General features: G+C 48.2%; 5 protein-coding genes across 5 annotated transcripts; 1 reads left to right on the top strand and 4 right to left on the bottom strand.

The window, feature by feature from the left end:
• Positions 1–180: 180 nt before the first annotated feature.
• On the bottom strand, positions 181–1,524 carry VFPPC_06218 (acetyl-CoA-acetyltransferase; the record flags this gene model as incomplete). The annotated part of the gene is made up of 3 exons (XM_018285285.1): positions 181–390; positions 462–1,406; positions 1,468–1,524. 3 exons carry the CDS (start codon positions 1,522–1,524, stop codon positions 181–183), a joined length of 1,212 nt encoding a protein of 403 aa, XP_018142357.1.
• Positions 1,525–2,267: 743 nt separating this feature from the next.
• On the bottom strand, positions 2,268–4,359 carry VFPPC_06219 (F-box domain, cyclin-like protein; the record flags this gene model as incomplete). The annotated part of the gene is made up of 3 exons (XM_018285286.1): positions 2,268–2,447; positions 2,500–2,557; positions 2,606–4,359. The coding sequence occupies 3 exons, from the start codon at positions 4,357–4,359 to the stop codon at positions 2,268–2,270; spliced, it is 1,992 nt and encodes a 663-aa protein (XP_018142358.1).
• A 799-nt stretch (positions 4,360–5,158) lies between these two features.
• On the bottom strand, positions 5,159–6,525 carry VFPPC_16300 (hypothetical protein; the record flags this gene model as incomplete). The annotated part of the gene is made up of 12 exons (XM_018294053.1): positions 5,159–5,319; positions 5,385–5,405; positions 5,457–5,477; positions 5,535–5,555; positions 5,606–5,626; positions 5,677–5,697; positions 5,748–5,768; positions 5,821–5,844; positions 5,906–5,926; positions 5,999–6,019; positions 6,084–6,104; positions 6,246–6,525. 12 exons carry the CDS (start codon positions 6,523–6,525, stop codon positions 5,159–5,161), a joined length of 654 nt encoding a protein of 217 aa, XP_018142359.1.
• Positions 6,526–7,891: 1,366 nt separating this feature from the next.
• VFPPC_06220 (cytokine inducing-glycoprotein) lies at positions 7,892–8,875 on the bottom strand (the record flags this gene model as incomplete). Its single annotated transcript, XM_018285287.1, has 3 exons — positions 7,892–8,415; positions 8,505–8,576; positions 8,647–8,875. The coding sequence occupies 3 exons, from the start codon at positions 8,873–8,875 to the stop codon at positions 7,892–7,894; spliced, it is 825 nt and encodes a 274-aa protein (XP_018142360.1).
• A 1,346-nt stretch (positions 8,876–10,221) lies between these two features.
• Positions 10,222–11,191, top strand: VFPPC_06222 (hypothetical protein; the record flags this gene model as incomplete). Its single annotated transcript, XM_018285288.1, has 4 exons — positions 10,222–10,465; positions 10,519–10,733; positions 10,793–10,988; positions 11,088–11,191. The coding sequence occupies 4 exons, from the start codon at positions 10,222–10,224 to the stop codon at positions 11,189–11,191; spliced, it is 759 nt and encodes a 252-aa protein (XP_018142361.1).
• Positions 11,192–12,578: the final 1,387 nt, after the last annotated feature.

The following is a 12,578-nucleotide window of genomic DNA, read 5'->3' on the forward strand; positions in this document are numbered from 1 at the left end:
GTCCCACAGGACCCCTAAACGAGTCCTGTAATGCGAAGTTGAACACGAGGGCTGATTAATTCCCGCACAAACAAGCTTGACAACTCATCACTATCGACTCCCACGCCCCTTCCAGCACCCAATCGACAACTTTTATAACCGCCATTTCTCTCATATCAAGACATGTGACCTCTCCGTTGCTCAACTTTCAAAGCATCCCACATCAAGGCGCCGCACCACCATCGCCGTTGCTCCTCCACCGCCATTACAAATTGCAGCAACGCCATATTGCCCAGGTTCGAGTTGATGAACCAGACTAACTAAAATGCGACAACCCGAGCTCCCGAGAGGATGACCAGTTGCAATGGCGCCGCCATTTACGTTCACTTTGCTTTTGTCCAGTTTGAGAATCTAAGAAGAAGGTGTAAGATGGTAATTGTTAGCCAGCCCGGAACTTCTCGGCAACAGCCACATGAACTCACCTCCTGGTTCACCAGTACAACGACTGCAAAGGCTTCGTTAATCTCCCATAGAGAAATTTGATCGGTTGCCAATTTCGCTCTCTGCAGAGCAAGTCGAATCGCTTTGGAGGGAGCCACCGCGAAGTCAATCGGTTTCTCCGATGCGTCTGCAAAGGAGATGATCCTGGCAAGTATTTCGGTTTTCTCACAATATTTCTTCGCTACAGTGTGATTCGCAAGAACAACAGCCGCGGCCCCATCAGCCAGCGTGGACGAGTTGCCAGCCGTAATTGTCCCAGTATCTGAGAAGGCTAGAGGCAGAGATGACAGCTTCTGGAAAACTGCCTTGTCCCTAATTGTGTCAGCGACCACGTCCTCTGGCTGCGACGACGATGAGGACACTATTGATGTAATCTCATGGTCGTGTAAACCTCTTTTCTGAGCTGCACATGCTTTTCGATACGCGGTTGCGGCATATTTGTCCTGAGAATTTCTCGATATGTCATGTCGCCCTGCAATTTGATCTGCACAGCTGCCCATGAACAGTCCGTCATAGGGATTCACCAACCCATCATGAAGACCATCGGAAAAACTGTCATCCTCAGCAGGTTTTGTCCCCCCGGGGCCACGATTCTTTGCTTTGTACAGAGGAACATTTGACATGCTCTCCATGCCACCGGCCACAACTGTGGCGCCATGTCCAAGCATGATTTCCTGAGCGGCAAGACAAACCGCCTTCAGTCCAGAAGCGCAGACCTTGTTAACAGTAGTGGCGTCTGCTGTCTCAGAGAGTCCGGAAAGAATCGCCGCTCGCTTTGCCGGCGATTGACCAGCTCCAGCCTGAAGGGCTTGTCCCATGTAAACATGGTCAACCAGATCAGCTGGGATCCCAGATCTCGAAACTGCCGCTTTGATAGCAGCAGCTCCCAAGTCAGTGGCCGTGAATGACGACAAAGATCCGTTGATCTACGCGCAATATTAGCCATGACAGGTATTTGAAGGGGTAAACGAGAGGGCTGATATAGACCTTTGCAACTGGTGTCCGCGCAGCCCCGACGATGAACACGGCCTGCTCAGAATTCATTGTGGAGTTTGAAATGGCAGACGATGAATCAGTTGATGATTCTGGCGTCCCGGCTATCCGGTACTATACTTTATGGATGATTCAATCTTCAGAATTGCTTTTTGTTTCTTGCCAATAGACATGTCTGATATTGATGTAAGCCACCAATCTTGACAGCGGACATTTTGCGACATCTCTCACCGCCGATCTTAAACGTGGCGTCTCAATCAAACTGAGCCAGTAAAGAGGTTAACGAGTGAAATATGTTGAGACATTCATGCACGCAAATACCTGCTCTAGCATAGCGGTCAATGAAGTACCATTGGGACGGCTGGTTTTCCAACATGGGTCTCCAAGTATTCATTGATTCGCGCTTTGAAATGGCATGAGACTCGTAGCGTGTTTAACCAAACTGTAAGCTACCGAGTTACGTATGTGCTGAGGAGACTCTCCCGACGCCGGGACAAGGAAAGCGAAAACGATTGCCGATTATAGCGAATACACTACCACTTCTACGACCCTAACGGAGAAACGAATCAACAGTACAATGTCATGAAATGTCAAGCTACTAAAATTACGCAAAACACATTCATTTTTGCCTTAATTATAGTACTAGCATCCGTTTCGAGAAGTAGTACTAAAGATGAGTACCTAGAAGCTAACCCCTAATGCCCAAGGTCAATCATGCCCAAATTTGTCTCCGATTAGTCGAAAGTTGAATCCACATCCATTTCAAATGGTCCAACCGCCATTCGCCAGCATAATCAAGACAGGTAAGCCTCGTAGCAATTCTGTAAGTCGGTATTAATCTCATCGGAAACAGCTTGGGTATCGACTTTTCGATCATCTGGAACAGCAGAGGTGTATGCCTTACCCAATGCTGTAAAGCCAAGCTGAGTGCCGTTGACAACCCCAGAAATAATAGTCTTGATGGGAATCACAAGCTTTTTCGACGTTAGGTTTAGCAGCGATGCTACTGCCAGTGGTGGAAATAACCACAATTGGAACAGACGTCAGTGCTTCTTGTCGCTCCCTCACGTTGTTGATGTTTCGCCTACGCATGATCACTCGTCATAGTTCTGGTATTCCTTTCACGGCCTACCAGTTCTGAAATGAGCCACTCTCAGACGCTATCATTGCCTCTTTGTAGTCCCAGAAGTCTTGAGAATTATCACCGTTGGACTCAAGGTATTCTCTTTCGGACTCCTCCTTTACCAGCGCCTCCCATCGTCCCCTCCTGTTTGTCCGACAATGTGGCACATCACACCACAGTACGTGTCGGTTGTCCTCAGTGAAGTGCATTTGTTGCCATTCCTTATCAAGAAGGCTCAGCCATCCGGGGCTAGTAGGCCTTTGAATATGCCAGAGATGCCTACGTGAAAAAATGATTCGGTTCCAGTTGGAGAGCCACATGTATATGGAACCACAAAGTCTGCATTCGAGAACGACTTGCCGTTTACATTCGCAGTCCTCAAAGCAATTGTAGATCGTATTTCCAACACCTCTTCTGAAGCAATCGCAGATTCCAGATCGAACAAATTTCCTGATCTCGTTATCTGGGGAGACGTGCGGGCAGAGCCTGTGGTTGTGCAACGCGCCTGCTTCGAGCAAACTGCGAAGCTTTTTGTGAATACTGTCCAAAGAAGGTCGGTATCGGTATCTCTGGCCAACTTCGAGCAAAGGTAGATCCCAACCGTATGCTACCTGGAATACAGGATTGAAGATCAGGATAGGACGTTGCCAGGTTCGGCGTCCGTAGAGTCGGGGGAACGGTGATCCAACTGAACCGATTCTCTCGTTGTACTTCCAATCAGGTTGATGTGCCCTGTCGGTGCAGGCGTCGCTATGCCCGAACAAGTGCGGATATCGGCCGGGTGGAACATAATGTTCTATATCTCGCCAGGTGGTGGGGGAGCATGAATTGTGATTGCAGAGGGTAACATGTCCAACTCGACCGATGCAGACACCGACCTGTTTAGTGTCGTGGTTGTCCTCAGGGGGGAACAGCGCGGCTGCGTGTAATCTCTTGCATCCGTGACAATATCGCAAGCTGCGTAGAGTTTCTAGCCGATCAGCGAGAGTCCCGCATTCCTCTGCCGCAAGACAAGGGGCACAGTACATCTCATGGTGCAAAGAATTGGCAATCATGTTCTTATCCGCGGCGCACAACAATTTCATGTTAAACATCTTGTGGATGCTGGATATTCCGACCTCTTGGTGAAACCCTTTAAAATCCTTCAAATCAAAAAGGTCCATGAATCTACCCGAAGTCTGGCGCAGGCAATACAAGGAGGGAGCTGACAAATGGCCCATTACTTGTAGCAAAAGTTCGTTGGGCATGGCCATGATAGAGACCCCAGGACTCGCTGCTGGCGCGGTCACGAAAGAAGCCTCGGAACCTGCCGCTGGAATGTTCATGAGACAGACGTCGGAGCTCGCGGCTGGAGTGCTCTCCGTGCTCTCCGTGCTCTCCGTTGAAACTTCCCTAGCCTTGGCATCTGAACCCTTTGAATGGCAGTAGTCCTTCTCTTTTCGCTGTTTTCTCGCGCCCATATTCTCGAGGAACTTGTCGAAGAACTTTGCTATGGCCAACTGTAGCCAGCGGGAACGACTCTTGCCGGCGGGAGACTTGGTATAACTCGTGGTGGGTAGTAAGTCTGTAAGAACTTGAACTGGAGATGAACTGGCCCCAACCGGAGATCTAGTATGACCTGCGGCGGGTGGTGAGTCCTCAAGAACTTGAACAGGTGGTGCATTTGTTCCATATTGTTCAAAATCGGAGCTGAGGAGGCCGCTGAATTGGCCGCTGAAGTAGTCGAAGTGGTATACTTCTCTAGCCAGATATGGCGGTTTCATTGGTGCAAGAGAGACCTGGCGAGTCACAGGTGCCCAGGTGATGTTTCCAGTGCTTAATTACAACGACAGAGACTAGGAGACCTGAGAAACCCAGTTTCTGGGGTATACTGTACAACGTGAAGATGTGCTTGATGGGAAATTAGGCTCCAGGTTGAAAAGAGAACGAGACCAGAGTTTATGCTCAAGTTAAAGGGCAAGCTCAGCGATAATGTTGCTCAGTCTGCATCAAGAACTGTCCCAGGGCGGCAGTGAGACTTGATATATAGCCACCAGGGGCTCATATTTAGGGTTTAGCCATGTAGTGCCGGTGTCTTGACAAGTGTGAACTTTATCCAAAGCTTTAGCGACTTAGGCAAAGGCTATTTCGGCATACTCGAAAGGGGAGAAGGTTAGGTTGTTGAATTGACATCGTTTTATACCAGCTGACGGCGAGGCCAGCATGGTAAGGGGGCTGCTTTTGCTTCGCCAAAAAAGAAAAATGATTGAGATGGCTACTAGACCCGGACAAGGTGCGCATAGATACCAGTTGACAAAGGTACATATGTAATGATGAAGCGCCTGACCTACAGACCCGTGGTACCGGGCCAGTCTGGAACTGTGACCTGTCCCAGACTGGGTGATGTCGAAACCTCCATGTCCCCATTGACGTGCGTTGGCGGCCGCGGGTGTTCTTTTGACGTGATTTGTCTCCCTCTTCAACACGGGTGTTCTTTTAACGTGGTTTGTCTCCCTATTCAACACGGGTGTTCTTTTAGCGTGATTTGTCTCCCTGTTCAACACGTTGGAGCGCGGCCGCGCCCTACTGTCCGCCTGGCTGGTTTGCTTGTTGTCGGAGATGCTCCCTCATCAAGCCGATCAGCCGCTCAATCAGGTTGTTCTGCCTGTTGACGAGGTCGAGCAATTCCTCCCTCTGGGCTTCCCGCTCTCGGGCCGCCGCCGACCGAGCATCGGCCTCATGCCCTGCCCAACGTATGTCAGCATCATTGTCATAATGGTGATGGACATGTCTTTTCAATGGAACCTACGAAGCTTCTCCATCTCCAAGGCTGTCTAGTGTCAGAACTGTTGCAATGATCATGACCGCGTTTTTTACATACCGTGCCTCTGCCCCTCCTCCGCTAATTCGACGTTAGGATCATGATCTTCACATCACATCTATATTCGATGGGACGTACCGCGCCTTTCTTTCTCCCACCCTGTCTAATGTCAGAAAAATTGCCACAATAATACCTGCGTATTTACCTACCAAGCCTTGCTCTCTCCCACTCTGTCTAATGTCAGAAAAATTGCCATAATAATAACCGCGTTTTGACGTACCGAGCCTTGCTCTCTCCCCATCTGTCGAATGTCAGAACTATTTCCATGATAATACCTGCGTTGTTACGTACCGCGCTTTTCTCTCTCCCACGCTGTCGAACGTCAGAACTATTGCCATAATAATAGCACTGTGCTTCTACGTACCGCGCCTCTCCTCCTCCTCCTCCTCTGTCTGAAGTTAGAGATCTATTTACATCGGCGATTCATATGTCCATTCGATGGGACGTACCTCGCCTCTCTCTCTCCCAGACTGTATAATGTCAGAGCCATGGTCTTGATGATAATGCATGTGTCCGATAGACGGACGGTATGTGGGACCTACCAAGCTTCCTCATCTCCTCCTCTGCTCATATTAGAACTTTCAGAACAGCTTCCATGAACACGGGTAAGAAAACCGGTAACCGTACCTTGCTTGGCGACTTCCTCCGCTTGGGAGAGTTAGCAAGCATATATCACTGATAATATCATGAACGATGTACGCTACCTCTCTTCGCAACGGCCCTTCTGTCCCCCCTCTAGGCGAACAAAATGCCTGCAATGACGCCGATTGCAGCTATCGCCGCAAACACAGTTTTGCTCGCGAAATCCTCCATCATCATCATCGCCACCATCGTCGTCGTTGTCGTTGTCGTCGTCGTCGTCGTCGTCGGGGTCGTCGTGGCGATGATGATGGTGGTGGTGGTGGTGGTGGTGGTGGTGGTGGTCATCGTCGTTGTCGAGGAGTCTGCTCGAGGTTACTGCTCTTGGACGCGCCTGTAAAGTCGATCCTTCCGCTGCCTGAAGCGAAGGAATCTCTTTCCCTCTTTTGCCTTTCTGTTCACTTTCCTCTCCCTTTCTGGCTCGTGCCATCTTGTTTTACAACACGGGTCAAGAGCCCAGACGTTTTTAAGGCATAACGACAGAGAAATCGTCTATCACTAGATTATCCCCTTCTTACTAGGTTATCCGTCCTTATGGTAGGGTCGCCACAGCAAGACGTTATAAGCTTTTATAAGACCATCCATCTTTTTGTCTTCTTCACTGTATGTAGTCTTTTTAGAATAGGGGGGATCCTAAAGCCGAATAGGTCTTCCCCTTCATCATGGTCATTCAATTTAGCAGAATATTTCGCGGTGTCTTTCTTCCCTAATTCCTTCTCTCCTTCGTTCTTTCCTTTCTGTCTTTCTTCTTTCTTCTTTATTTCTTACAAGTTAAAGACAGCCCCACAGCCGCCGTCTCAAAACACCAGACTGCAGTTCCTCTCACCTCGATCAATTGATGTCCCCATCTCCTCCTACCGCTTCCAGTATCCAATTATTTCCTTCAATCTGATGGACCGATTGTCCCACTTGACCTTTTCGGATAGTGCATTGTAGTCCAAAATACTTGAATGGAAAGATGTACTGTTAACAGCAAAGTCAATCCAAGGAACCTTGACATTTGCGCGCTGTAGTTGTACGTACCCGTCTACCAGGGCAGTAAAGATCATTAAAACTTTACAAAGCAGGGTTATGCACCAAGAACCCTCGCTTTAAGCCATCAAAAATGGAATTAACATGAAAGTTTGCACATCGTTTTGCCCGTAGATTGACTCAGAGTCTCTCTTTAGGGAGTCGTCAAGAAAACTTGCACGAAAATTTAAACTCGTCAATCTGATGGCTGATACTTCTTATGCCTCCCTTTTTAGGTCTCTCTGTATACACACGCCCAAGCTGTTTGATATGCTACCTTGGATGCTTAAAGCATCAATTGATGTATCTTTTGATCAGAATTTAACAGTTTACTTACCTTTATTAGGGACAGAACATTGGAGCTGAGTGACTAAAATCACGGTTCTCGGTGCTTTCCAAACAAACAGAGAGGAAATATTAAAGTTTTGGGTTCTGGAAAACATACTCCGTTTCCCAAAGTCTGTAAGCTACCATGTTCAGATGTCTGGTATGAGAGACGACCGCTTCTCAAAGCGAATTTTTTGCCTCTGCACTTTAAAACCTTCCCGCACTTGGATAGCCTCTAAGCTATTAGCGCGAGCAAAAACCTAGTTGTTGCGGCCTGCCCCGGCCATTCAGAGGGCTTGCTACAGACCATCAAACTATATCCAGCTATCGGTGCATCCTTGAGTTTGCGTCAATACTTTAGTGTCTGGCCCTGTGCTTCTCAATTCTGTGCTGCTGTCCGTAATCGACGCAAGGTAGGACAAGTCTTCATCATTCAACATACATCTTTTACGTTTTTGTTAAATAATATCCTTGACAACATCATCCCGATAGTCAGTCTTCCTCGCATTCTCCTCCATCTGAGCAAGTCGCAACTTCCGCTTCTTCTGCTCCCTACGACGATACAAGAACACCCCAATGGCTACCAAACCTGCTGCTCCAACGATTGAGCCTACGATAATACCCGCCAAGGCGTTGGCTTTGAGTCCCGAGCTGCCAGAGCTGCCACTAGCTGGTGTACCAGAGTTATTATCTTTGCCAGCAGCCGCCTTCTTGTCGTCCTCCCCAGGCTCCGTAGCGTTGAAGCAGGGGATTCGGGTTTTGAAGTCCACGGCATTCACGTAGGTGATGTCGGCACAGGCGTAGAATGTCTGATTGTGCGGAGCATCCCAGTCTGCCTTGTAAATAATTTGGATGGTTGCATTGCTGCCTGAAGTCAACCGTGAAGGGGCGTCAGGAATATGTACGCATGTGTGGCCAGGGTTTAAGTCGTTGATATCAGTTGTTTCAACAACCGTCGTGAAGTCCGTATTCGTTTGCGGATCTGCACTTCTTTGTTAGCGGCCTCCTCGTCGAGGTCATGTGGAGCTATGCAAATTGACAAAAGATCTCCGAGGCAGAGATATTACGCACCGTTGGAGTATGAGATGCTAATTTTGCTGTTGTAGTAATCATCTTGTGCTACAAGAGCCACCGCACCGCCGGCTAACAAGTATGTATGTTAGCAAATACTGATAAGCCCAACAACGACCATACGTATTGCAAAAAGACTTACTAAGGGGAAACTTTGTCCTGTTCCCAGCCGCTGAGCGAGAACCACAAGGTGCCTGGTTGTCCATGTCTCCTGACCAAACTCTGTCCGGCGGCCACATGAAGGCAGCAGGGCCCATGTCATCGTCCTTTACGCTGGCGGTTGATGGGTTGGTAGGCTTCGGCTCACTCTGGGCTTTGGCAACCGAGGCCAAGGTCAAGCCAAGGCCAATAGCGATCCTGAGCAACTGCATATTGCCTTGATGGCCAACGAGAACTGTAAACGTAAATGATACAGTATGCTATTACCGGCGAAGATCAAAAACTTATCACCAGTTCGGGCCCATTCGCCATTTAAGTAGTCTGCCCTTCTTCAGGACTTTCCGAATACCGCTTCCAACCCGTAGACCCAGTCGGCTTGTGACATCTCGGACCTAAGGGTGGCGTCCGAGAAACAGCTCGCTTACGACTTGGCGGAGTGACATGTAAGAATGAATTTCTAACGCACTGCTCCGAATCGGTCAGTACCAAGACAGACTGGGTGGTATGGTATTTACTCTGTCGTACGACCAGTAGGGTAGTTCATGGCCCGTCGGGCTTAAAGGCCGAATAAGTCTTGATGCAGCAAAGACTGTTAGTGGGGTTTGTTCTGTCATGTATTGAAACTTATATTCAACCTTGTGACTAGATTTATGCATTATTTGCTTGGCGTGCCAGGAATATGATGGGTCTTCGGAGGTATGGGTGGGCTGATTTCATGGCCGTCGGATCAGATAAGATCCTGTCACAGTGTTGGTTGCGGCAAGGGCTGCCAGTTCAAGGAAGAAGGGATCCCTGCTGGTGTAAATGGGGAAAATATCATCTCTTCAACCGTGAGATGGACCTTTCCATCCGGTGTCCTGTGGAGTGTATCCACTGCGATTCTTGGTTCCATCCCATCCATCGCCGACGCTCGCTCACTTACTTGCATGGTTCGTCTCGGATCAGATAAGATTGAGGCGGTTGATGGTCTCCACTTGCTGTTGTAAGAAATGTCATATACTGGAAGGATTCATATGCTCGTTGTGTCCGCGGAACTTTTGTCTCGTCGTTGGGGTCTCAACATCCGCAAGGGTCCGAGCCACAAGACCAATACAGAATGAAGCTGTGAAATGGATCCAATTGAAAGTAGACGGAAGAGAAGAGTGGAAGACTGTTACCACAGTTGCCATCGTGTAGCGCAATTACAGTCGTCAACGAGTTCTGGGATTCAGTAGCCTATTCAGATTCAGGGGAACCAGCCAACGGCACCAGGACAACAAGAATAACGCAACAGCCCCTTGTTGAATCCAGCCCATTGACGACCAAGTTTCTATAAGACTTTGGGAGCAGGGTTGGAGAGATATCAGCGTAACTCCGAAAAACCGATTACCAGTTCGTCCCAGCTGTTCCTGGTACCTGCATTCGCACATGTTTTGAAGATTGTCTATATAAATGGACATGCCGCAATCACACCAGTGTCTTACTCTCTCTTCGGCACCAGTTTCTTCATTCGTTGGAAAACACATCAGTCACTGCTTCTGCCCTTATCCTTCAAGATAATCGACATCTACTCCTTACAATGCATTCCGCTTCCGCAATCACTCTGCTGTCCGCTCTAAGCGTACTCGTCAACGCAGCTCCTGCGATTGACAAACGACAAGGCCCGGCAACCAGAACAATCACACAAAAGGCCCCATTCCAGGAACTCGAGAAGCTACCCGTTCTCCCCAACGGCGTTACGGTTGTGGACTTGAATATGTCTGAATATGCGTCTTTTGGCTATCCTGAAGACAGTGACCAGTTCAAATGCCACGGGACATGCGGTAAGAAGACCACTCTTATTATCAACTTGTTTTACTAATCATACTATAAATAGGTGCCGTCATTCGTATCGCCAATACTCCCGAAAAGTGTACCCATCCATACGCTCAACCCTTTGTCAATTTCTGCTTCGGGCCCTGTCTTACCCTCAAGAACTTTAAGCCATACGGCCCTGCACAAAAGTTCAAAGACTCTTGCAATCTTGTTGTAACTCAGCCTCGATCAAGCACTGTCGTTTCTACCACAAGCACCACTGCCGAAAGCCCTTCCGTATGTAAACTATTGAAAGCAATCGCATACCGAAACCCTCAACTAACGGACATAGGTAGAGCACGATCAGTACTAACACCGCCTCGCTGACTTCGACCGCCTCTGTTGCATATCCTACCGAGTCCCCAGCTTCAAGCGGACACTCTGCGTCCCCTTCTAAAACGTCATCTCTTCCCACTGGATCAGCAGCCGTACGCCCAAGCTCGCACCCGTCAGGTGTTGTCTCTGGAACTGCAAGCGCTCCTACTGCAACAGGTACGATTGACTCTATTTCGCGTGAGAGCGTGATGATTGCTTCCATGCTTGCGCTGAGTTAGCTTGGGTTGATCAGATGGCTAATTTAATATATAATAGGCACCCCGATTAGCACTGCGGTTGTCACTGCCGGTGCTGCTAATGCTTCCTTCAACGTTCTTGCTGCCATTACCGTCGCTACTCTTGCTATTATTATCTCCTAGACAACTGCCTCCGCTGCCAAAGATTAACAGTTGTGGCATATTTTGTGTCAGAAACAGCATCTCAAGTCTCGATATGTGCCTCTTGTAGGGTAATAATAGGTCTTCTGGAGATATTCTGTCCACATTAATTTCATTCATGATGCAATAATACTTATTTACCATATAAATTTAAATCAATATCTGACGTTTAGCTCTTGCCTAAAGCACACGGCAAGACAAAAACGTCCTTGCAACTGCAGGATTCAAGTAGCTGCGGAACTGGCTGTGGAACTTGCATCAGCTTCTAGAATAAAATGTCGTGGCTGCGAATGGATGAAACGGTGACTAGTAGCTGCGTTTCATGACAAGCCATGCCGGACAATTCTGCATCAACATCCTCCAGGCTTCCATTGAGGACTCAACTGACCGATCGAGTGACAGTTGATCACTATACCATTGGCTCGTGTACCAAAATGAAACAAAGTGAGGACGTGATATATTGCGATATCTTGCTCTCCGAAATGCGCATTAATTGTTACTGATCACAGAGCTTTTGCGACTTCAAATTCAGCCTGGTAACGGTGCTGAACCTGTTTTGAAGTGAGTCAAGTCTCCTTGGGTCGCATGAGTTCAGGCAGGGCCTAGTGAAATCAGGCCACTCCTATTTATTGGGTTTCAATTTCTCCGGCAATTACTAAAATATGTTTGGCAAACTAGGGTACCGGTATTTAGCTCAGCGATACCACATATCGCTTTGTTACGGGCGACCCTACAAACCCAGTTGTACCGTCTTTATTTCCCACCGTGATGTAGCATGTCAGCATGAAGAGGTAATGTTCTTGAAAGTCCTGGAAAGACATACCGCACACATACATCTTCCAGCCTGAAAAGCAGTGGATTTCAATGCTGAAAGTTGACTTCGGAACCCATGCCCCAAACGGATCGAAAGCGTATAATATCATGGCCGAAACAGAGGCTCAGGAACTAATTCCTGCTACAGTAGTTATGTTTATGTTATTACGCCGTGCCTACCGCCAGATATTTACACAATTTCACTATGCAGATACAGCTGAACTGGTGGAAAGCAAACTGTTCACTGGCCGAGTTTCGGCCGAACAGCGGTGTTGTCGATCCTCAAGCTGCAATAATGTTGGTTGGATAGAATTTTGTCCATTTGAGGAACGTGTGGCTTGTTCAAGTTCAACTCAATCCCCACCTCGCAAGAGAATACCGAGACAGCATGATGGCAACCAGCATACGGCAGGGCCAAGAATTCTATATGTCATATTTCCCCGCATCAAAGCATCTCAAAAGCAGATCGATCGCGGATGTCCGGATGGATGTTGTAACGACCCCTCAATAGCATCCTTCTTAGCTTTGGACTCTTCCATCATTCTCCCAGTTTCAT

The sequence above is a fragment of the Pochonia chlamydosporia genome, chromosome 5 (assembly GCF_001653235.2).
Source record: "Pochonia chlamydosporia 170 chromosome 5, whole genome shotgun sequence".
Classification (NCBI taxonomy): Eukaryota; Fungi; Ascomycota; class Sordariomycetes; order Hypocreales; family Clavicipitaceae; genus Pochonia; species Pochonia chlamydosporia.